Source organism: Artemia franciscana, chromosome 12, assembly GCF_032884065.1.
Source record: "Artemia franciscana chromosome 12, ASM3288406v1, whole genome shotgun sequence".
NCBI classification, from domain to species: domain Eukaryota; kingdom Metazoa; phylum Arthropoda; class Branchiopoda; order Anostraca; family Artemiidae; genus Artemia; species Artemia franciscana.
Genome location: NC_088874.1, coordinates 19133443 through 19158319, shown reverse-complemented (window position 1 = coordinate 19158319; position 24877 = coordinate 19133443). Strand labels below are relative to the sequence as shown.

Sequence of the window (24877 nt, the reverse complement as noted above, 5' to 3'; positions counted from 1 at the left end):
AGTAAGTCATTTTTTCTAATTCTTCAGGATTAATTCTCCCCTCCCCCAACTCCCCCAAATAGAGTGGATCCCTTCCGATTATGTCTATCCCGTATCTAGTACTTCTGCTTATTTTTCCCACCAAGTTTAATCCCGATCCCTCCACTCTAAGCGTTTTCCAAGATTTTAGGTCCCCCCGACACTGGATCCGGTCAGAATTTAAATAAGAGCTTTAAGACATGATATCCTTCCAAACATCAAATTTCATTAAGATCCGATCACTCATTCGTAAGTTAAAAATACCTGATTTTTTAATTTATCAGAATTAACCCTCCTCCACTGACTCCCCCGAAGAGAGCGGATCCGTTCTGGTTATGTCAATCACGTATCTAGGACTTATGGTTATTTTTACCACCAAGTCTCATCCCGATCCCTCCACTCTAAGCGTTTTCCAAGATTTTATTTTTCCCCCTCCAACTCCCCTCAATGTCTCCGGATCTGGTCGGTATTTAAAATAAATACTCTGACGCACGATATATTTCCAAACACCAAATTTCGTTAAGATCCCATCACCTGTTCTTAAGTTGAAAATACTTCATTTTTTCTATTTTCCCGAATTAACCAGCCCCTACCCCCCCCCAGATGGTCAGATTGGGAAAACGACTATTTCTAATTTAGTCTGGTCCGGTCCCTGATACGCCTGCCAAGTTTTATCGTCCTAGCTTACCTGGAAGTGCCTAAAGTAGCAAAACCGGGATAGACAGACCGACAGACAGACAGACCAACAAAATTCGCAATCGCTATATGTCACTTGGTTAATACCAAGTGCCATAAAAATTTGGCAAAAAGAATGCAAGACAATTAAAAAGAATTTCATATAGTAATTCTGTCCGATCCCCCCAGTGTAACATTTCCCCTGTATTATTTCCCTTCCAGAAATTTAAGGAATGTTCTACCTATAGAAATCCACCCCAAGTACAGCCCCTCCCACAAAAAAATGTTTTGTATACTTCCCAATAACAAATACTATACGTAAACAATGGCTGAATTCCATAATTCACGGGCCTCTTCCCACGGACTCTGGGGGGTCATTTTAACCTAAAGACAGAATTATTTGATCTTTCATCAATACTGAACGAAATGGCTATTTCAAAATTTTGATCGAATAATTTTGGGGGAAAATGGGAGTGGGAGGAGGCCCAGTGGCCCTCTAATCTTTTTGTCACTTAGAAAGGAGACTAGAACTTTTAATTTCTGTTCGAGTGCACCCTACCCAAATCTTACAGAACCATCGTTTCGATAAATTCACCCATGTGGGAAAAAAGAAAGAACAAAAAAAAAAAAAAAAAAACAACTAATAAACGCACATCCGTGATGTCCTGTGGCGAAAATAGCAAAATTCCACAAATTGTTGCAGATTGGAGCTTGAAACCTCTAGAGTAAGGTTCTCTAGTACGATGAAACGAATGGTGTGATTTTCATTAAGATTCCTTTAATTTTAAGGGTGTTTCCTCCCTATCTCAGAAATTAATAAAAATTTTCATGACGAGTAACTTTTGATGGGTAGCATTAAACTTGATGAACTTATACATTTGGAATCAGGACAATAAGCTTATTCTTTTGATGTATCTGTTGATATTAAAAATACTTTTTTAAGTTTTGGTCACTATTGAGCCGAACTGCTCCTTATTTACAGTTTGTTACCACGAACTGTTTGATTTGTAGCCTACTGGGTGACAATCAACTTAGCATGAGAGAGTTACATACACTAAAACGTAAGTATATTTTAATTAAATATATCAGCTGGTATTATGGTTAGGTTAGAAACCATATAACATAATGCGTTGGGGGGGGGCTGATTTATATAGTTTTCTTTTGTAGTTTCCATAATTCTGTTACTAAAGTATTTTATTTTCATCATACTTAGGTATATTTCATTTGGATTTACCTAACTTGACTTATTGAGTGTGATGGGTATAAGAGACAAGTTACTAGTGCTTTTCTCTAATAGGTTAAAATTTCCACTTGCAAGTCCCTGGGTCAGGGGGAATGTAATTCGTAATACGTGATTCATTGGGTCAAGACAACCTGATGAACAGAAAACAAATTTTGTTCACCCCAAAATGGCTTAAATCAATTTCCACAAGATTTTTCGATCAGGTCAGTGCAAAAGGAGCTACTGGATTAGAAATGTCTTTGACCATCCTAGACCTAAGATCAAAATGATCCCGATGTCCAAAAATAAGCCCATAAGTTTTATGTCTTTGATCAGCTTGAAAAATTCATCTATAAACTCTTGGGCAAAGTAGACGTCAATGTATGAACAATTGAAATGTATTTTGCATCCACAAACTCCGAGTCTCTGAACATCTTGAAACTGACAAGGCATGTGAACAGGGCCAGGAAGACATGAATGAATGTGAACGATTTTGAATTAATGGATTTGCGATGCTCAAAACTGGGCCATTTTTATTTTTTTGAGTTACTTAAACTTAACAAAAATTCAGACTGGACCAAGGGATGTTCCCTTAGCCCAGTGAATAAAGAGGGCAAAAACTAAGAAAAAAGGTTGCATCAATTCGTTATGCATAAAATACAGTAGATTAAGAAAACATAACATACAGAAACATAATCAGAAGATTCAAATTAGGTTTGTTTACTGTTTAGTTCTACTATGTGGTTGGTTTAAGAAGCAAATAAAGAGAAAATAATAATAATAATAAAAGGGACAAAAATTACTTGCTGATGTTGATTCGTACAGGCAACAGCCTTCATTACAGTCCAAGTGGTTGACGCATCTATCAAACGATGGGTAAGAATTGGCGAAACTCTAAAAATGAAAATGTATGTTAAAAATTGTGAGAAATAAGTTTAGATATCTAGCCTTTTACTTAAATTATCATACACTCCAAGTTAAAATTTTAAGGCCACACGATACCTAAGAAATAATTTTGTGAGCCTCAGCGTCGGCTGACCGTTTCAAAAATAAAAGATCCATTGGCGAATTCTCTCAGGGGACTTGTTATAGCTGAAAATAGTCGATGTAATTTGACTATGAAATTCGACTTATGGATAGTGAAATGCACTTCCTTTTTGTCTATGAATAATGAGCATGTCAAAGAAAGCGGGTAGCACCGCAAACTCCTAAAGCGGCCTAGTCATTCAATAATCAATTTCTTTGAAATTATTTTCATCATTTTCCCAGCAGGCATGCTAGAACACTGTAAGAGACTGCCTATTCTGAAATTTAAAAAGAAAATTCTCTTCCGTTTAATCGAAAAAACGAAATTTACACCTTGCAATGGTTTAAATTTAATTAAAATTGAACATCCGTTTATTCGGCACAAAACAGGAGAAGTTAGCTTGTTTTTCTAAGATTTCCAGAAATTAACTATCGGCTTTTAGTTTTCTGACATTTATTTGGATCTCTTATTGAAGCTCTACAAGTTATGGCAAGACCGTCAAATCAATTCTAAATAGTTATGTCCACCAAAAAAAGTTAATATTGGACGAGATGGGGTGATCCTTTAAAGTATTAAATTAAAAAAAGAAAGTTTCCCTTTTTTAAGTTTAGTTTACGCTACAATCAAAAGTTGCATAACTGCATTTGGGGGTATTTTCCATTAAAAATTGAATTCCCGATTTTTCTTAATTTTTTAAGGCTCGTAGATTTCTTAATTCATGGTTGTCGCATCTAATTGTTCGGATCATTCCCTAGATAATTCCAATACAATCGTGAACAAAAAAAATTACCATGTTCCTATATTTGCAAATTCTGGCGTGACTAGTAGGAAAGTCAGCTCTGACTTTGGGAGGATGCAACTTTCCCATCTTTCTATTTATATATGAAGGCTCTGTTTTATTGTATATTTGTTAAATTTAGGACCTAGGTACCATAGACTACGCAAATAATCCCCCCCCCCCTGCAGCACAAAACTTAATTTATGAACTGTTCTAATTAAAATAACCACATTGAAATCTTCTACCTATACAACCCGTGTTACAGGGTATCCAGGGAGAATCAAGGTTTTGAATGGGTGTCAATTGTCCTTACAATTAAGTTAGCTTTTTAAATTTATGGTGAAATGAATCATCCTCATAGTTTCCATACGCTATTGCGAGTCCACAGAAAAAATATATATGGAAGCCACACTAAAACACTGCATTGTTATTACGTTAAATACAGGATGATTACCCCCCCCCCCATCATGAAAATTTATTAGGCGCTACCACTTTTTCAAAATTTTTAGTAAACTGTTATAATTATGATAGATATCATCCCTGTAAGGGAGAGAAAGTGGTTACTCCTTAACATAAGTAAAATTATACAAGAGCGAAGCAAAGGTAAAAGAACTTACCACTAGAATATAGAATAAAACAACCCTAATAAAATAGCTCATGCTTTCTTGTACTCCAACAAGTAAATGAAATATACTGCCCAAGATTAGGCTAAAGCCTCGAGAAGAATATTGAATAAAGTGAAAATGTATGTCAATAGGGTATATTATGAATATGTTTAATTTTTTTTTTGGCTACTTACATTAGTATTCCAATCATAGTTTCTAAGCAGGATTTTGAATTCTCCTCATGCAGGAATTCCCAAAGCAATATATTAGAGGCATCTACTTTGAATGAAAATTTGAAATATTGGATAATAGTATCTCTTTTTACAGTAGTAGTTGATGTTAAGAAAATGAATTTTGGGATTATATCATTGTTTGCTTCCTGTATTTTTGTAAGTTATTTCAACTTATTCCATTCTTTTAGTGCCAACGAACAAAGCTATTGACTGCAATGACTTAGGAAGAAACTTTTTTTTAATTTTGGGTTTATTACCATAGTAGTCTTTAACACAAAAAGAATTAGTGAATTTAATTGAGCAGCCTCTCGGAGGAAGTTATTCCGAGAAAGTAACCCACCACCCCCTTATAGAGACATGTTTACAAAGGTAGAATAATTAAATGAATTCTATATGTTCTGGAGGTGGGCTTAAAGTTTATAGTGAAATAGTACTTAAAAAACAAAACTTGCCACGAATTAAATTTAAGCTGTGAACCTTCTACAAAACACTGAAAGACTAAACTATTATTTACATTTTACTTTAAAACTGAATGTATTTGAACCGTTTTTTAACAGTTTTAATCAAGTTAAATAGAAGATAATACTTTCGTCACTATTTTCGCTTTTAGTTCCGATTGATTAGCCTATATACCTAAACAATGGTTTCAGACGCCAATAGAGAATTATTAAACCAATCTCTTGAATTTTTAGTAAACGATAATGACACTTTAGTGGGTATTTTGTCTTATAGCCACCACACTCAACATCTTGTATCGTGAACATGGGACAATAACCGGTTTTCATGGTCTTTATACCAGAAAATATTTACTTCGGATTGGTGGGAAACTACATTGTAGCTATATTTTAATTAAATTTTTAGTAGTATTTTGTTAGGTTAGGCCCCCCTTTCATAATTCTTTGTTGTAGTTTTCATAAATTTGTTGATGACGCATTATATTTTCATTGTATTTTGTTTATTTCATTAGCATTAACCAAATTTCACTTCTCAACAGAACTTGAGTGTGGTGGCTATAAGACACAAGTACCCTGCAGTGTTTAAGGGTATCTGAGGTCAACAGCAGCCTAATTCTTATTTCTCATAATTTCAGTTTGATCTAAATTGAGCTTAATATTAGATTTAACACATGTTTCCTTTAGATTTTTTTTTATTCATAGTAATTTCTATTCATTTTGAGTTTGATTTACTATAACAGTATAAGTACCAAAAAGTCACTAAGGGGAAATTAAGATAGCCAATAAGTTCTACGTTATTAAAAAGCTGCATATTTAACTTCATAGTTGTTGAATACATGATAGAGCATTTACCTCAAATGCTTTCATCCCTACTTTCGTATACAATGTACCCGTTCCTTTTCAATGTATAACTTTCTATAAAAAAGGAACTATCTGCTTTCCTTGTTAGCATTAACCCCCCCCCCCTTTTCTTTTGATCCTGAATCTGCCAATCGGTGGCACTCAGAAACATCCAATATCAAAAATATATTTATTTTATGATTCTAATTGTATCTTTGGAAAGATTAAATGTTCTTATTGGAATTCTTTTACTAGTTCTGTAAAGATCAGTTTGTTGCCTAGCAGACATACACATTTCTGATTTTACAAGGACACTGTGTAAATCTTACAATGGGGAGTCTTTCTTTTGTGCTTTGCAAATTTTGGGCTTAGGCTATTGTCAGCTCCTCGCTATATTGGAGTAAGGTTGAGGATTTCAAGACTCCTTTCCCTATTTGTGCTTCATTTTAGCATTTTATTACTACAATAGTTTACATAGTTTGCAATAGTTTGCATAGCTTTCTTACGCATGTAAAGAGAGTAGTTCAGCTTGCTTTAGTGACTATCTTCAAAGAGATCTTGTTTACAGTCGTCAGAACTTACAAGCAGTTCCTGCTAGTAAGGATTGACCTCGCCTAATAGTAAATAAAACTCTAAAAAAGAACTTCGATAAAAACAAAATATATATCAAAAGCATAATATTTTATGGTGATTCCGAAGATTTACAATTCAAAAAGCTCTAAGTTACCCATGAAAAGCTACGAGTCTGAGAAAATGTCCTTTAGTTTTGAAAAAGGGAGAAAACCCCCAAGCAGGGATTTGTGGTAAATGTGAAATAACACCATCGAATTCAGCCCATCAGAGGACCTTATTATAGAGGTTTCAGGTTCTCATCTATAAAAATGTGGAATTTTGTATTTTACTTTTTATGAAACAAGATTGCCGATGCATGTTTATTTTTTTTCTGTTTTTTTTTCTCTTATAGGATGGTGTCGAACTAGAAGTCTCAGATAATCGGAATGACTGATTATTCAAACGGAAATTAAAAGTTCTAGTGCCCTTTTTAAGTAGCCAAAAATATTGTGCCAGAGCAAAGTGGCATTTTTTACTATTTTGTGGTAAATACTATAGTTTCGCCCCAGACCCGGTTAAGTTGTTGTCGACCAAAAACCCTGAAATGGTCAATCAATCTAAATTATCGAAAAGATACACTGAAAGTTTCAGATTCATTAATGTCGCACGGTGGCGCATTCTTTCCTTAAGAGTCGCGTAATTGATACAAAATAAATGGGTAATAATGAACATTTATTTTAAAGCTTCATTTAGCTAAGTTAACTCGCTTGATGTTGAACAAAAAGATGCATAGTGATGTATAATTGAGCATCAGCTATTGGGTTACTGCGTCGATGGGGTTTGCTTGGTGCATCGGAAAGCACATTTTTGTGCTATATATTTTAATTAAATTTTTAGTAGTATTTTGTTAGGTTAGGCCCCCTTTATATATATATATATATATATATATATATATATATATATATATATATATATATATATATATATATATATATATATATATATATATATATATATATATATATATATATATATATGTATATATATATATATATATATATATATATATATATATATATATATATATATATATATATGTATATATATATATATATATATATATATATGTATACATAATTCCCTGGGGAAAATGCGAATTGTTACTTAAAGTCCTGACCTATTTAGATCGTTCTTGTGACCTGAAATGTCAATGATGTTAATATATATAATTATTAATCGTATAATTAATTAAAAAAAAGAAATATAACTTTAACAATAAGAATTTTTGTTAGCAGGTGTCAGGGCTTCCTTTCACATTTCATTATATGCTCGTATCAGATTCTTGGTTTCGCTTGTCTTCGAACTGAGTGTGTTTTTGCTCTTCATTTTCATTTTGACTCGCTTAGATTCTCGGTGTCGCTTGTCTTCTAACCATATGTGTTTTTGCTCTTCATTTTCATTTTGACTCGCTCTTAATCTCGTTTTTGCATATCTTCTAACCGCCCATGTCTTCGCTCTTCATTTTCATTTTTGACACGTTTTGATACTCGCTGTTACATATCTTCTAATCCATTTGTCTTTCTTCTTTATTTTGGATTTTGATTACTTCAGACAATTTAGCAAGGCCCTTTGTTTTAGCTACCCGTATTGGTCTTGTCTCATTAGATGGTCCAGGTTTTGATTTTCATCCATATTAAATTTAATTTGTCCGGGCCGTTCTGTCGGTCTTATCACGTTTCATAGTTCAGGTGGTTCCAAAGAATCATCATTTGTAATAATTGCAAATTTTCGTTTTTAGGACCTTCCTACTAACATTGCACAATTAGTTGCGTACAAACCTGCAAGCTTATCACGTAGTGAATTTATTTTACCTAACAAAAAAACAAAAAAACAAGCTAATTTTCAAATTTTCAGGGATTTTTCATGTTTGAATTAATATATATATATATATATATATATATATATATATATATATATATATATATATATATATATATATATATATATATATATATATAGTATATATATATTATATATATATATATATATATATATATATATATATATATATATATATATATATATATATATATATATATATATATATATATTGCAGTCTATCTTAAAAAACCTTCCATCGTTTAGAAGGTGTTTTTCAGTTGACTAGCTTCTGAAGGGCTAATCATACACGTCTAAAATTAACAGAGGATTTGCCATAATCAAATATTTCTGTTTGCCCTATTTTTAAATTACGAAGAAAATGGAGCATTTTGAAGATGTAACCTCTTCTTTTTACAAGCAGTGCAATTTAAATATTAAGCTTTTTGATTTAAAGTTTTTTCATACAAGTATTTCAAGCTCTAAGAAATTATGAATCCTGTGAAATCTGCTCGTGTTTCAGGCAATAGTGGTTTAACCATCATGGAGACTGTTTCACTGTGATTCAACTAAAACTCAAGGGAATAGAAAAGACAGAACACACACATATATATATATATATATATATATATATATATATATATATATATATATATATATATATATATATATATATATATATATATATATATATATATGTTTTGTCTAAACTGAAAAACCCCTTCTAAACTATGGAAGTTTTTTTTTTTTAAGATAGACTGCAGTTAATCTGTACAGTCACTCGTGACAAAATTGAAATTATACAACGTAGCTCTTCGACTAAAATTAGTTTCACTTGTAAAAGGTTTAATCTTAATAACCTTAGCCTTTTCGAACAAACCTAGAATAAAAAAAATTCTTCTTGTCTAATGATAAATCCTGCATGTAAAAAAGGTCAAACTGCATAATTTACAATCCTTACACTTGGGGCTTTGGGGGGATTGCACAACCGGATACTTACTTACTAGGCCTTTTCAATGTTTTGAACAAAATTGCTTTTTTAATTTTGATCAATGATGAGGGGGAGGTAGCATCTAAAAAAGCCAGGCGGGGATGATTACCGTGTGATATTTCTTCAACATCCCCCTCAACATCTCCTGAAATTCTCAACCTAATACCCTCAGCCAACTTACATGCTGACGATCCAATTTTATAATGATCATCAGATGATTACATCTGACAATCAGCACGGATAAAGTTTGGTTTATAGTGTTCAGCATCCCCCTACAAAGCTGTGGGGGTTATGTCATCCCCACAGGTATAGTTATTTGAGCTTTTGACTAACTTGAGCAAGAAGGCTATTTCAAAATTTTGATTTAATATTTTTGGGGGTATCGGAACAAAAAATACACAGGAAAGGGCCTGGAAGCCCTCCAACCACTTTTCAGCATCCCTTCAACATGTACAGAAAGTTTCAACTCTATACCCTCAGTCGGTCTTAAGATATTGCAGACCCTCCTTTTTGATAAACATGGTGCACATAGTACCTTTTGATTTAGTATAATTTATCCCACAAGATTCTCCAAGCCTTCAACTTAATGCCCTTAGCCTTTTTCGATGCACCCAAAATCCAATATTTCCCCCTTTTCTATTGATAAATCCTGCATGTCAGGCTATGGGCTATGGGGGGATGGCATTCCTGGAAGTATAGATATTAGATCTTTCACTAGTTTGAACAAAATGACTGTTCCAAAATTTTTGGTTGGGTTGAGCAGAGAGGGGACCTAAAAAGAGCCATGGGGAGCTGGTTACCATAAAATCTTTCCTCATCATCTCCTCAACATACCTTGAATCTTTCAAGTTTAACCCTTAGTCGTTCTTTAAATATTCCCTTTTCACGACCAGCAAGCATATAGAGCGTCTTGATTGTGTTTGGCATCCGTCTCAACATTTCATTAAAGTTTCTCCTTATTACCATAAGCCTTTTTGGAGCCCCAGGATCAAATATGACTCCTTTTCCAATAAAAATCCGTAGAAATGAATAATAAGCAAATTACGTAGCTTATGACCCTTGCCCGGAGGTTGGGGGAAGGTTTGTTAACCCCAGAGACATAGTTATTTGACCTTTGAACTATTTTGAAGAAAATAGCCATCTCAAAATTTTGATCTGGGCCATTTGGGAAAAAATGCCATGGAGGAGGCTGTTTGCCCTTTTATCACTATGGATTCTTAAAAAAGAAACTAGAACTTTTGATTTCCAATACAATGATCCCCCACCAAAGTTTATATGATCGCTCCTTCCACAAAAACTTATATGTGAACAATACACAACTAGCACAAGTTATAACCCTTGCCCCAGGGGCACTGAGGAATATTTCAACCCCTGAATTATAGTTATTTGACTTTTGGACTATTATTAACAAAATGGCTATCTAAAAATTTTGATCGGATGCTTTTGGAGAAAAAGCGCGTGAGGGGGGGGGGTAGGGGGGCTGGTTACCCTCCGATCCACTTTCAACTCTTCCGAAAGGCACTAGAACTGTCAATTTCCAACCAAATGAACCCCATCCATAGTTTATATGACAACCCCTTCCATATAAACCTTATATGCTAGCAAGGGGTAACTAGTAAACCACTTTTCCCTAAGGGCGGGGAAAACAAAGCCGGAACCACAGTTATTCGACGGGAATGTTTCAAAAGAAATAACTATCTCAAAATTTTGATCGGAAAATTTGGGAAAAATCGTTATGGGGGCGGGTTGCCTTCCAATCACTTTTGACTCTGAAAAGGGGAACCAGTATTTTTTATTTTGAATCGAATGAGCCTCCTCCAAAGTTTAATCGACCACCCCTTCGACAAAAACTTTATATGTAAAAATAAGCAGCTTGCATGACTTAGAGCCCTTCCCCTGTGGGCCATTGGGGTTTTTTCAACCCGGGAGGAATAATTATTACACTTTTCAACTATCTTAAACAAAATGGCTATCTCAGAATTTTGATCGGATGGATTTTGGGAAAAGAAGGTAGGGGGCTAGTTACCCAACTATTGCTTTTGACTCTTAAAAAAGAACACTAGATCTTTCGATATTTAATCAAATGAGCCCCCTTTAAAGTTTATATGGTCATCCCTGCCATATGAAGTACCTCTTGGGAAAAAAAAATCATTATTTAGCGCAATAGTGCTGCCAAAGTAGAGAGTGGTGCGGGCACAATGTCTTCTTTTTCTGGCCAAGGCACTTGGCATAGAAGGAGTTGTCGTAGAAACTTCAAATGGAGCTCATCCGATTGGAAATTAAAAGGTCAAGTGCCCTTTACAAGAGTCAAAAGTGATTGTAGGGCAGCCATCGCCCTCCTCCACCCCCTTCATTTGCCCAAACACAATCAATCAAAATTTTAATATAGCCACTCTGTTCAATATAGTTAAAAAGTCCAGTAATTATGTCTTTGTGGATGAAACCCCTCCCTACACCACTCAGAACAAGGACACCTTGTCCATTTAAAAAAATATAAGGTTTTTATGGAAGGGGTGGTCGTATAAACTTTTGAGGGACTCGTTTGATTAGAAACAAGAAGTTCCAATGCCCTTTTCGAGAGTCAAAAATGATTGGAGGGCAACTATTCCCTCCACGTCTTCTTTTCGAGAAATGCATCCGACAGAAATTTCGAGATAGCTATTTTATTCAAAACATTCCAGGATCATATCAAGGCCTTCAGGGTCTACACAACCCCCCAGAGTCTAGGGACAAGAGTTGTAAGTTATGCCCCAAAACGTATAAGGTTTTTATACGTTTCCGTATAAAACCCATATTTCTGACCGTATAAACGGTCAGAAATATAGGAGGCTCATTTAATTGGAAATTGGAAGTTTTTCGAGTTCCCTTATAAGAGTCAAAAGTGATAAGAGGGCAACTTTTTCCACAAAGTAAGTTTTTTCAAAGAAAAGTAAAGTGCTCCATTAAATAAAAAGGGCAGATATAAAGTCAAATAATCTTCCAAGCTTAAATCCGCCACAAATCACCATCAGTAAATAAATGAAACCCAAAACGAACAGAAATTAAAGTAAATAACCAAATCAAATTCAAAACGAGCGCAAACTAACATGAGTAGGACTGATAAGACCCCACGCCTTCTCAAGATTAAATTTAAAAAAAAACAATTTTTTTTAACTGAAAGTAAGAAGCAACATTAAAATTTAAAACGAAAAGAAATTATTCCATATATGAAAGGGGCTGCCCCCTCATCAACGCCCCGCTCTTTAAGCTAAAGTTTCTTATTACTTTAAAAAGTAGAGCTGTGACAAAGAGGCAATCTTTAGTGTAAAGAGCGGGCAGTTGATGAGTGGACAGCCCCTTTCATTTAAGGAATAATTTCTGTTCGTTTTAAGTTTTAATGTTGCTCCTTACTTTCAGCCGAAATAACTTTTATTTAATTTCTGATCGTTTTTTAATAAAGCCAGCAAATCTCGTTACTCCTCCACTGAAAAATCCCTCCTCCCCAAGGATATATTCTTTAGACAATTCAATCCCGGCGAAAATTTACCCTGGACAATTACCCTTAATATCTCCAAGGGTCAAATTGAGTTGGCAATGAAAAAGCAAGAGATAAGAAGAATTTCGTATAGGAATTCTGGCAATTTTCCCCAGTGTAAAATTTCCCCCTGGAAACTTCCCTCCCCATGAAAAATTATCCTCGTGGAAAATCCCAACAGTAAAAAATTCGCCACCAACCCCAAAAAATGTATGCACTATTCCCAGTAACAAATACTATACCTAAACAATAGACAATTTTTGTAACTTAGACCTTTCCCCAGAAGCTGAGAGGGGCCCTAATATCTCCAAAGGTTTATTTATTTGGACTTTCGACTATGTCGAAGAAAATGGCAATCTTAAAATTTTGATTGGGCAATTCTGAGAAAAAGAGTCGTGAGGGCCTGGTTGCCCTCCAATTTTTGGGTCACTTTGAAAGGGCGCTAGAACTTTTAATTTCCGTTCAAATGAGCTCTTTTACGATATTTTAGGATCGCTGGGTCAATACGGTCATCCCTGGGAAAATAAAAAAAAAACAATAAATAAACACACATCCTTGATCTTTCTTCTGGCAAAAATACCAAATTTCACATTTTTTTTCAGATATGCACTTGAAACCTCTACAGTAGGATTCTCTGATATGCTGAATCTGATGGTGTGATTTTCATATAGATTCTATAACTTATAGGTGGTTATCACCCTTTTTTGAAAAAATCAGACAAATTTTCTCAGGCTCGTAACTTCTCATGGGTAAGACAAAACTTAATAAAACTTAAATATTTGAAATCAGCCTAAAACTTCAATTCTTTTGATAAATCTATTGGTATCAAAAGTCCATTTTTTAGAGTTTTGGTTACTATTGAGCTGGGTCAACCTTTACTTACAGTTCGTTACCACGAACTTTTGATACCTTATTAAGTGTTTTCACTTTGGATTTTTATAAATTAAATTTTCTTAAGACTTTAAGGAATAAATATCAGTGTATTTTTTATAAGACTATCAATCCACTTTCATTTGTTTTCCCTGCACCTATCTATCCAAAGCATTATAGTACAACTATATAGTACAACTAGCACAACCATGTATCTGCAAACAACCAATTATAATGCCAGTTTCGAAAATGAATCAGTCCATTGACCTTTCCAGGAGAATTACATAAAAAAAACTAGTTTTTTTAACTGAAAGTAAGGAGCGACATTAAAACTTAAAACGAACAGAAATTACTCCGTATATGAAATAGATTGTTCCCTCCGCAATCCCTCGCTCTTTACGCTAAAGCTTTTAATTGTTTTAAAAAGCAGAATTGTGGCAAAGAGTCAAACTTTAGCGTAAAGAGCGAGGGATTGCGGAGGGAACAATCTATTTCATATACGGAGTAATTTCTGTTCGTTTTAAGTTTTAATGTCGCTCCTTACTTTCAGTTAAAAAAACTAGTTTTTTTTATGTAATTTCTGAACGTTTTTGAATTAATGCATGTTTGATTTTGACTCTCCACACGTAAACTATTCAAATGAAATTTTCATATTAATTCCTTTTTTGGCTAAATGGCTTTCTCTTAGTTTTGATCATACGATTTTGAGAAATATGGGATGGGGAAGGAGGCCTAGTTGCCATGCAATTTTTCGGTTACAGAAAAAGGCAACTATTAATTTTAATTTTAACGATTTTTTTTTATTAGCAAAAAATATACGTAACTTTAGAATTAACTTACGTAACAAACTTTTATATTCTTTAATTATTATTATGTATATGAGGGGGTTTGTACCCTCGTTAATACCTCGTTCTTTACACTAAATGGTAAGTTTTGTCCCAATTCTTTAAGAATGACCCCTGAATCAGAAAGGCCGTAGAATAAATAGTTGAAATTACTAAAAATACTTTAGCATAAAGAGCGAGGTATTTATCTCCTCCTAAATACCTCGCTCTTTATGCTAAAGTATTTTTAGAACCCCTCATATGCGTAATAATCTCTGTTCGTTTTAAGTTTCAATGCTGCTTCTTCCTTTCATTTGAAAAAACGTTTTCATGTTTATTTTTCATTGTTTTCTTATAGTAATGCTAGAGAATCCTGCGCCCTTTTCATTGAATTTCTGTTCCCCCATGACAGATTCCTCCAAGTAAAGATCCTCCAACATAGCCCCCTCTCCTCAGCCCCACCCCCAAACAAAATAAAATCCTCCTGAAAACGTCTGTACACTTCCCAATAACCATTACTATATGTAAACACTGGTCAAAGTTTGTAACTTGAAGCCCCTCCCCCAGGGATTGTGGGGGAGTAAGTCATCCCCAAAGACATAGTTATTATGATTTTCGACTATGCTGAACAAAATGGCTATCTCAAAATTTTGATCCGTTGACTTTGGGAAAAAAATGAGCGTGGGAGGGGGCCTAGATGCCCTCCAATTTTTTTGGTCACTTAAAAAGGGCACTAGAACTTTTCAATTCCGTTAGAATGAGCCCTCTTGCGACATTCTTGGACCACTTGGTCGATACGATGACCCCTGGGGAAAAGAAAAAAAAAAAAACAAAAAAAAAAACAAACAAATAAACACGTACCCGTGATTTGTCTTCTGGCAAAAAATACAAAATTCCACATTTTTGTAGATAGGAGCTTGAAACTTCTACAGTAGGGTTCTCTGATACGCTGAATCTTATGGTGTCATTTTCGCTAAGATCCTACGAATTTTAGGGGGTGTTTCCCCCTATTTTCCTAAATAGGGCAAATTTTCTCAGGCTCGTAACTTTTGATGGGTAAGACTAAACTTGATGAACCTTATATATTTAAAATCAGCATTAAAATGCGATTCTTTTGATGTAGCTATTGATATCAAAATTCAATTTTTTAGAGTTTTGGTTACTATTGAGCCGGGTCGCTCCTTACTACAGTTCGTTACCACGAACTGTTTGATAATGGAAATTTCAAAAGTATTTTGTAATTTTTATGAAATAATTAGTACCAGTAGAAAGAGAAAACAAGTTTCTTTGTTAATACAATAAATCGTATGAAGGGCTGGTAACTCGACATTTTCAAAATACTAATTTTTAATAAAAAGAGATTAACCAGGCTGTCAAAAGAATATCTTTTCAGTGTCACAGGAAAAAAACTGGGCACACGTTCGACCTTTAGAATATAGTTATGGGGATATTAAGCTAAATCAAAAGGCACTATATTCAGGGGCGGATCTAGGAGCGGGGAGCAGTCAAGAGGAGAGCCTGCCCTGGGTACTAGTAAGTAGGGAGCGCTGGCTCGTGAGGCATATTCGGATCATCATTAAAAATTGGAACTTTAATTTCCTATCTCCGCAATACGTCAACGTTTAGAAATGGAAAATAGGCGAGACTTTGTTCGGAGAGCGATTAAGATAGAAAAGGATCGGGTGGAATGACAAGAGGAAATATCCCCTCACTCCAAAATGCCCATATGTAACCTTACTCGTAGGAAATAGTTTTGTGCATTTCAGACTCCTCAAAGGTGTTTAGACAGGAAAAGGTGGCCTAACCTGAGAACCTTCAATAGGTGGTTACAATTTCATGACAACACAAATGGGAAGCGCCATTTTGATCTTTGAACATTATAAGCAGCACGTGTGTGTAGTATTGTAAACCATTTGTATCTGGGACTTTCGTATTTAGTATAAAACATCTTTTATTTAGTATTCATACGTCATTTTCAATGTTAATATAGTGCTTCCAATGCCAAACGCAGGTGTAATATTACAACTATAGTATTAATTTCTGACTTTAACTTTTGTGTGGATTGTGTGGTTGAAGTGTTTTGGCGTTAAAAAAGAAAGAAAGTCGAAGGACATCTATTATTCTTTGTTTCTTTTCTTCTTAATTTGTTCATTTCCCGAAAGACTCCCAATTAAAGATATTTTACTTTAAATTACTCTATTATTCTTGGTACCTTTTCTTCTTGATGTTCTCATTTCCAGGAAGACTCCAAATTAGTACTCTTTGTTATATGTAAAATGAAAGACCATAGATCTCTTGAAAATGTTAATCTTTTTAGGTACGAACTTTTTTAGTGTGTTTTCACATTGTCACCTTGTGTTCAAAACTGAACTAGTGGCTTTGCATTTATTTGTGTTTCTACGGTTCAATATTGTAGGAATCATGTTCAGTATGATTATTTAAAAGTACTATGAAAATTATTTTCTAGACAAATCGTTTTTTCGCACCTATTCAAGGTGTAATAATATACACTTTGTACTTTTTTTTATTATTTTAACACCACGCTCAACATGACCTGAAAGTTAAAAAAAAAATCTATAAGCCAGAGGTTTCCAAACTTTATTTACCAGGGCTCCATTAAAAATGTTTGATCGAATGGTGACTCCCTTCCATTTGAGAAAAAAAAATTTCTAAATGCCACATTCGGTGTATAAATGGGAATCTATTAAAAATGAAAATTATAAATACTTGCAACAATACGAAAACAGGTCACCCAACCCCAAATCCAAACAAAATCTTACAGGTTAATGAAACAAAGTTATGAATTATAAATTGAATGGATTTTTTCATTTGCTATTTTAGCCGCCGTCACAAAATAATTACAAAAATAGGCTACAGCAACACAAAAATGCGATAGATTGCTCGCTAAGACAGAATAAAAAACCCGAAACTTTTGAATCCGCTATAGCGGAACACGTGTATAATTTTCCTCATCAAAGTATTTTATTTGATCAGACAAAAATTGTTGATAAGTCTGTAGGACTTTTACAAAGTTTCAGAGAAAATATAGAAATAAAAAAGATTATCTATGGGGGTATTAGTACCAATAGAGATGAAGGGGATTTTAGAATAAATTCAATTTATAATAGTTTAATTAAAGACCAGTCAAAAACTTCAACGAGTATTGACTTGCATAATTGTCCCGAAACAAGTAATAACCTTGTAAGCGAAAGTCAAAGCATGGTCAATGCTGTAAGAAGTCAACGGACGGCAGCTAAAATAGCAAATAAAAAAATCCATTCAATTTATAATTCATAACTTTGTTTCATTAACCTGTAAGATTTTGATTAGTTTTGGGGTTGGGTGACCTGTTTTCATATTGTTGCAAGTATTTATAATTTTCATTTTTTAATAGATGCCCATTTATACACTGAATGTGGCAGAGGAAAGTTTCAATATATACAATTGCTTTAGTTTTATTCTAAAGTTATTACACTCAGTGCAGGAGTTTTGTTTTATAATGTGAGTTTGTTTCTTATTTATTTTATTGTTTATATTTTTTTATGGTGTTTTAGTTGCCGTGGCATTTGTGACGTGACAAAAGTCTTAAATTGTTGGTTTGTAATTTTCTTCTTTTTTTTCCGCTGAGAATGGCTCCCGGACGTGGGGCCGAAATATTCGGAGTATTTTTATTTTTTGTTAGTGTAGTTTATATATTTTATTTTTGTTCACTGCTTTATAGAAATTAAACCCGTTTTTTCTTCAATCAATTTTTCGTTGCTCTTTAAATTTTTTTTTTAAAATCCCGCGCCTCCTTCATGGAAACTCTCTTCCCCCATGACAAAGTCCTCCATGGAAAGTTCCCCCGTATAACTCCCTCCCCTAAACCCATCCCCCAACCAAAAACATCCCCCTGAAAGCGTCTGTACACTTCCCAATAATCATTACTATGTCTAAACACTGGTCAAAGTTTGTAACTTGCAGCCCCTCCCATGGGAACTGTGGGGGAGTAAGTCGTCCCCAAAGACAAAGTTATTAGTTTTTTCGACTATGTTGAATAAAATGGCTATCTCAGAATTTCGATCCGGTGACTTTGGGAAAAAATGAGCGTGAGAGGGGGCCTAGGTGCCCTCCAATTTTTTTGGTGACTTAGAAAGGGCACTGTAACTTTTCATTTCCGTTAGAATGAGCCCTAACAGGACATTCTAGGACCACTGGGTCGATACGATCACCCCTGAAAAAAAAAAACAAAACAAATAAACACGCATTCGTGATCTGTCTTATGGCAAAAATTGTAAAATTCCACATTTTTGTAGATAGGAGCTTGAAAATTCTACTGTAGGGTTTTCTGATACACTGAATCTGATGGTGTGATTTTCGTTAAGATAATATGACTTTTAAGGGGTGTTTTCCCCTATTTTCTAAAATAAGGCAAATTTTCTCAGGCTCGTAACGTTTCGTAACTTTTGATGTAACTATTGTTATAAAAAATTCCGGTTTTTAGAGTTTCAGTTACTATTGAGCCGGGTCGCTCCTTACTACAGTTCGTTACCACGAACTGTTTGAAAAAAAATTGTTTGTTACATTAAAATTTGCACTTGACGTGTCTTTGCCAGGAATGTGCGTGCAAGAAAAAGTATCTTCATTTATATTATTATCTTCAACACGTCGAAAATATCTACTTGTAAGGTGAATTTTGTAGGACGTATCTGAGAATCTAGAAATTAATTGATTGCAAAAATCTTCTAACTGATCGTCCCTGAATAGAGTATTTGGCAGCATCGCGAAGGGGTTAAGATATTTTGCGCCACTGCGTAGTCTTAATTTCATTTGCTTTTTTTGTCAATCCTGGCTAAAGTTCGCGCCCTCCTTTAAATTAATCCGTGCCTCACTAGGGAGACGCGCCACCCAGTTTGGAAAAGACTACTCTAAACTGTTCTTGAGATATTGCAGATATTCGCTTTTGACAGCCTGCATACACAAAGCGCGATTCAATTTAATTCAACATCCCCCTCAACATTTCTTGAAAATTTCTCCCTAATACCCTTAGTCTTAGAAGTAGAAGCAATAGTAGCAGCATCAGTAGTAGTACCCATATGGTACCTTTTGGTTGACTCAACTCCAAGGTCAATATGGGCTAAAATTTTTAACTTAATACTCTAAGCTATTCTTGGGATACAGCTGTTAGACCTGCGTGATTCGATTTTGTCCAACATACCCCTAGACACTTTCTAAAAGTTTCACCTGATTCCCTTCATCATCAGTGATAGTAGTAGTAGTCATAGTAGTTGCAGTATCCATAATAGTGCCTTTGGGTTAGTGCAAGATCCCCTGAAAGTTTCAACTTTACCCTAGCAGGTTCCTGGGATGTTGCTGTTAAACCTTTTTGAAAACCCACCTGCACAAAGTTGGTTTTGATTTAGTTCAAAATCTTCCTAAACAAACACTGAAAGTTTCACCTTAATACCCTCAGCTTCAGTTGGAATAGTAGTCGTAGTAGTTGTAGTGGCAGAAGTAGTAGTAGCAGCAGTATGCTTCTGTCTTTTCGTTAGTCCAACATCTCCCTCAACATGGCTGGAAGGTTTCAACTTAATGGTCTAATTTTGTTCCTGAGAAATTGCTTATAGGCCCTTTTAGCAATCTGCATGCGTATAGTATGTTTTTATATACTCAAAGATCCCCCTAAACATTCTCTGAAAGTTTCGACTCAATACCGTTAGCCCCGGTAGTAGTAGTCGTCGTAGCAGTAGTAGTGACAATAGTGGTAGCATGCGCATGGTGCCTTCTGTTTAGTTCTACATACCTCTCAGCATGCCCTGAAATTTTAAGCTGAATGCTCTATTTTATTCCTAAATTACTGCTTATATACCCTTTTAATACCCTGCATGCACATAACGAATGTTGATTTAGTTCGAGGTCCCCCTAAACATTCTTCGAAGTTTCACCTTAACACCATTAGCCTCAGTTTAATAGCAATCGTAGTAATAGTATGCGTATGAGGTCTTTTTTTTAGCTCAACAACACACTCAACATACCCTGAAAGTTTCATCTTGATACTCTAAGCCGTTCCTGATATATTGGTGATACACTTTTTTTATAACATACAGGCACATAATATATTATGTTTTGTATGTATTATGTCATAATGTATGTATACCATACATAATGTATTTGATTATAGTCTGGGCAGAGTGTAGTCTAAGTAGTATTAGCACTAGTACTAGTATGCAAATAGCACTTTTTTTCAATATCCCCATTAATATACCCCACAAGTTTTAACTTAGTACCCTAAGTAGTTCCTAAGATATATCTGATACGTCCTTTGGGCAACCTGCATGCCCATAGTGTGTTTTGATTTATTCTGACATTCCCTAAAGCTTTCACATTTAGTACCTTTAGCTTTAGTAGTAGCAGTAGTGACAGCAGTAGTAACAGCAGAAGTAAAAGTAGTCCTCCCTTTAAAACCAGCTTGGTACCGGTTTTTAGCTAGCTTTTCCAGATTATGAAAATTTTAGATACGATCTTTAGGTGCAAGAGCGACAGAATACTCGCGCACTATAGCTTGCTCTGATTCCCACTTAAAACAAACATATAGAACAGACCATTTGAGAAGGATGTCTTTGTCCGGAGCGTGCAGAACTGGTGCTCCGAGTACTAGACTCCAATTGGGAGTAAAAACTGCACTGCAAATTTCTCATGGACAGGATGTAAACGATTGTCCACATAGTTAGTCTATTGCTCTTCTTTGTTCTAAGGTGTAATAAAATAGGTGTAATATAATACACCTCTTCTTTGTTCTAAGGTGTAATATAATAGGCTATGTATCCTGCACACAAGAAAAAGAAACACAAATATTCCTTCAAAATAACATTGTTTGGCATAAGTGGCATTCTAGGGTTGTCGAACTCTACAGATCTATTTTTGAATCCCGCCCATAGGGGATATTCTAGCAAAGCCATTTCTTAGCTCCTTCAAACTAACTTTTAATAGATATGGAAAGCAATGATAGAACCGGGAAATACATTATGGACACACTGGACATTATTGATAGACCTGGAAAAAGTAATTGTGGAAAACAATCTGTTATAGTATCCACAATTTTCGAACGGTAAAACTGCCACAGAAACTGGTCAAAACTTTCGCAAAGAAAATTGTTCTTCTTCCGCGATCAGAGTAAGCCTGAGAGTCTAGTGGGAAAATGCTTACGCCTTGTATCTTTATTTCCCTTATATCAGTTTCCGTACATTACTCTCTTCTAATTTTCAGAAGATTGATTTTCAGGTTCTTAAAAGTACAAACCTATCTTGTATAATGTTGTTAAATAAAATTTTGAGAATTTCAACTGGTAAAATTCCTTCGTATTATAGGCTACAATTTATTGTCTCCCAACACCTGACAAATGTTCTGATGACAGAGACTGTGACGGGGGATGTTGCTTGTATGATGGACTTGTAACTTTAGGTATGCTTTCTTTTTTAGTTTATAAATCGTTTTGTTGTCTCGATTCGTCAATTTTAAGAACAGCAGTGTTAATTTAACTCTTTAAATATACCTAAGCAGGAAAAAAGAAAAAATTGTCGTGAAGGAATTAAAGATCCATCGAAAGGACCAAGGACGAAAAAATTTGACATCGAAACGTCAATATCATCAGTTTCTTTATGCCCTCCAGAAACCTTGTCATTTACAAAGCACGAAGTTTTTTTCTGTTTTTTTTCTTATAAAAGATTTTTGTATTTTAATTTCCTTTTTATTTTTTGGATAAATACACTGAGATGAATAAATCATTCATAAATAATCACGTAAGACCGTTTCAAAGGAATTGTCATGAGTTTTCTAGCCAGTTGCCCAAGTTTCAAGCACCATACGTTAAAATTAGATGAAAAACCTAAGATACCGTGAATTGGTTCGACGATTCGGGATTATAAAACTGACATTATGGGCACCAGTGAATGCTACAGAAACAAACCAGGTCTTTAGAAATACAATAATATTGTCTTAATATTTTGTTATGACCAGAAAACTGTGACATATTCCACCTACTTCTCCTGAGAGCGCGGCAGTAACACCTGCTATTGTTGGTCTCACGCCAAATATTTTTGGTCGATTGTCTTCCAAACACGAAATGTGTGCCCAAAGAAATTATCGGGATGTCTAAGCATACTGACATCTGAAGATCGGCGAATCGGAAATTAACAGCCAATCCACCTTTCCCGAAAAAAACACCTTTACTTGCAGACTATAGGAGGCTTGGAAAAATGGGAGACCTACATATTTATTTTTTTTTTTTTTAAATGCTAAATAAGCATGCTAGGTCTCTAGCAATATAATTATGCTGTATATGATTGTACGGCATTTTAAATATGATTATAACTGGAAAACCATAACATATTCATCCTGGTTCTCCTGAGCGAAGGACGGTTAACTTTTAATGTTTTTGGTTTCACATCTGACTTATTCTTCAGTTTGTCTGCCAAATAAATAATTGGTGATCAAAAAGTTTTTATGGAGGGGGGGGGGGGGTAATAAAGCACCTCAAAACATTTGAAAATTGGGGACCTTCTTCCAAATGCTCTGCTCAAAATCCTTCAGCCCTTAATCACTCCATTCAAAACTCTTCAACTTGAAGGGTAAATAAAATTTGTTAAAATGATAGTAGTACATTTTCCTTGATTTCGACATGCAATCAAACGACTAAGTCTTATTCTAACTTTTATTGCCCTTGTGGGGGGGGAGTAGGCCTAAACAGAGGTTTGCAATAGGTGGTTAAATTTGAAATCTTCAATATAAAATAGTTACATATTTAGACTATCAAAGAAAACAAGTCCTTCTTTTTCTTAGGGGAAATAATTCTACCAAAAATCGGAAGAATTCAGAGTACCGTAGAGTTTAATTGAATTTAATTGCCACTCCGTATTCAAAGTTAGAATTAAAATTAGATCAAATCTTCCTCTGACCAGAAAAATACGACTAAACATGCTAGCCATGCAGGTAGTACAGATATTCTTTTTACAGCTACAACAAAAAGACGCTCCCATCTCCCTGTATCTAGTGCCAAAATAAATTATATTGGCAGGATAGACATACGCATTTACATCCATATAGCATAAGCTAGAATCTTGGCCAAAAAGTTAACAGTCCAAAAACTTAAATAAATACTTAAAAATTACTTTTAAAAGCTCCAGCTTTGACGTGTTAATCACGAAAAGCTTCTTTTTTTAATAAAACTTCATAAAATACATATTAACCATATATAAATGGCTAAGAATCTTCCCGGATTTAGTGACTAAGTAAATTTATTTGAATTTCAGATTATGGTTTCTGTGACCTTGAAAGTTCTTGCTCGCCGCTAGAAGAAATAATAGATGAGACAGAAGAATTGATTCCAGTTAATCCTGAAAACCTCCTCGAAGAAGAACAACCTGAAAGCTCTGGTCAAATCATACCTTTTTTCAAATAGAACAAAAGATTTTCATTAAGTACATTATATTCTATTCAGCAATTTTACAAATAGAACTATTATCTACAGCTCATAGGTAAACGTAACAGGCGCACACATGGAAGCCAGACTTCACCATTAGAGACATTGGAAAACCACAGGGCAATATCCCAAGTGAGAAAGCGCTCCATTTGAGACACCCCCGTTCAAAATTTTAGCTGCCTTTGGTTCTCTTTTCATTAAAAGATAGAATATTAAAAAGAATATTGACATAGCTCAATTATTGACATGCCAAGTCCTAAAAAAGAAACATTTTCAAGAAGGCAACTAACGTTTTGCTACCAATCAACACCAGAAAACTTCGAAGGCACAGCACAACAAAGAAGACACTAAGAAAACAGCCTTAACGCTTCATTAAGCATAATTTGGAAATTTCATATACGACACTGGGTAAATCATACATTTTAATTGACAAATATAAAGTATCTTGCAGCAAAACAAAAATTGAAATGCTTCAAGCAAATTTAGAGCTAATATTTTCACGGCATCAACGGACAGGCAAGTGATAAAAACGTTTTGCTGGAGGAGGAAAGGGGATCCTTCTAAACAATAGAGAAACGTTGAATCATGCAAAATTGCATGACAGCTTAATTTAGTACAGATAATTTAAAGCACGGTTAAAAAAGGAAAAACAAAGGAGCAAAACAAAAATTACTGCAAATTTGCTGTAAAACTACGACATCTTACAGAGCAGGTCCAAAGCCCCCCTTTCGTTTATAGCACTCCTGGCTATAATCATTTTTTATGGGAGTTTAAAGCTATTTTCTCACATTAATGATTATGTATGTTGATTTTTTATTCACATCTCTACAACCAATTAAATAAAAAAAACAAGTTTTTTTAAATGAAAGTAAGGAGCGATATTATAACTTAAAACGAGCAGAAATTACTCCGGATATGAAGGGGGCTTTTCCTCCTCA

At 34.5% G+C, this 24877-nt stretch overlaps 1 protein-coding gene across 2 annotated transcripts in view; it reads right to left on the bottom strand.

Annotated features, from left to right (window-relative positions):
• LOC136033808 (phosphatidylinositol 4,5-bisphosphate 5-phosphatase A-like) overlaps nucleotides 1–24877 on the bottom strand; it is a 105637-nt gene that overhangs the window by 19623 nt on the left and 61137 nt on the right. For both annotated transcript variants that reach the window (XM_065714721.1, XM_065714722.1), the window contains exon 10: nucleotides 2719–2809. In XM_065714721.1, the coding sequence (XP_065570793.1) occupies nucleotides 2719–2809 (91 nt within the window). The remainder of the gene's footprint in view (nucleotides 1–2718; nucleotides 2810–24877) is intronic.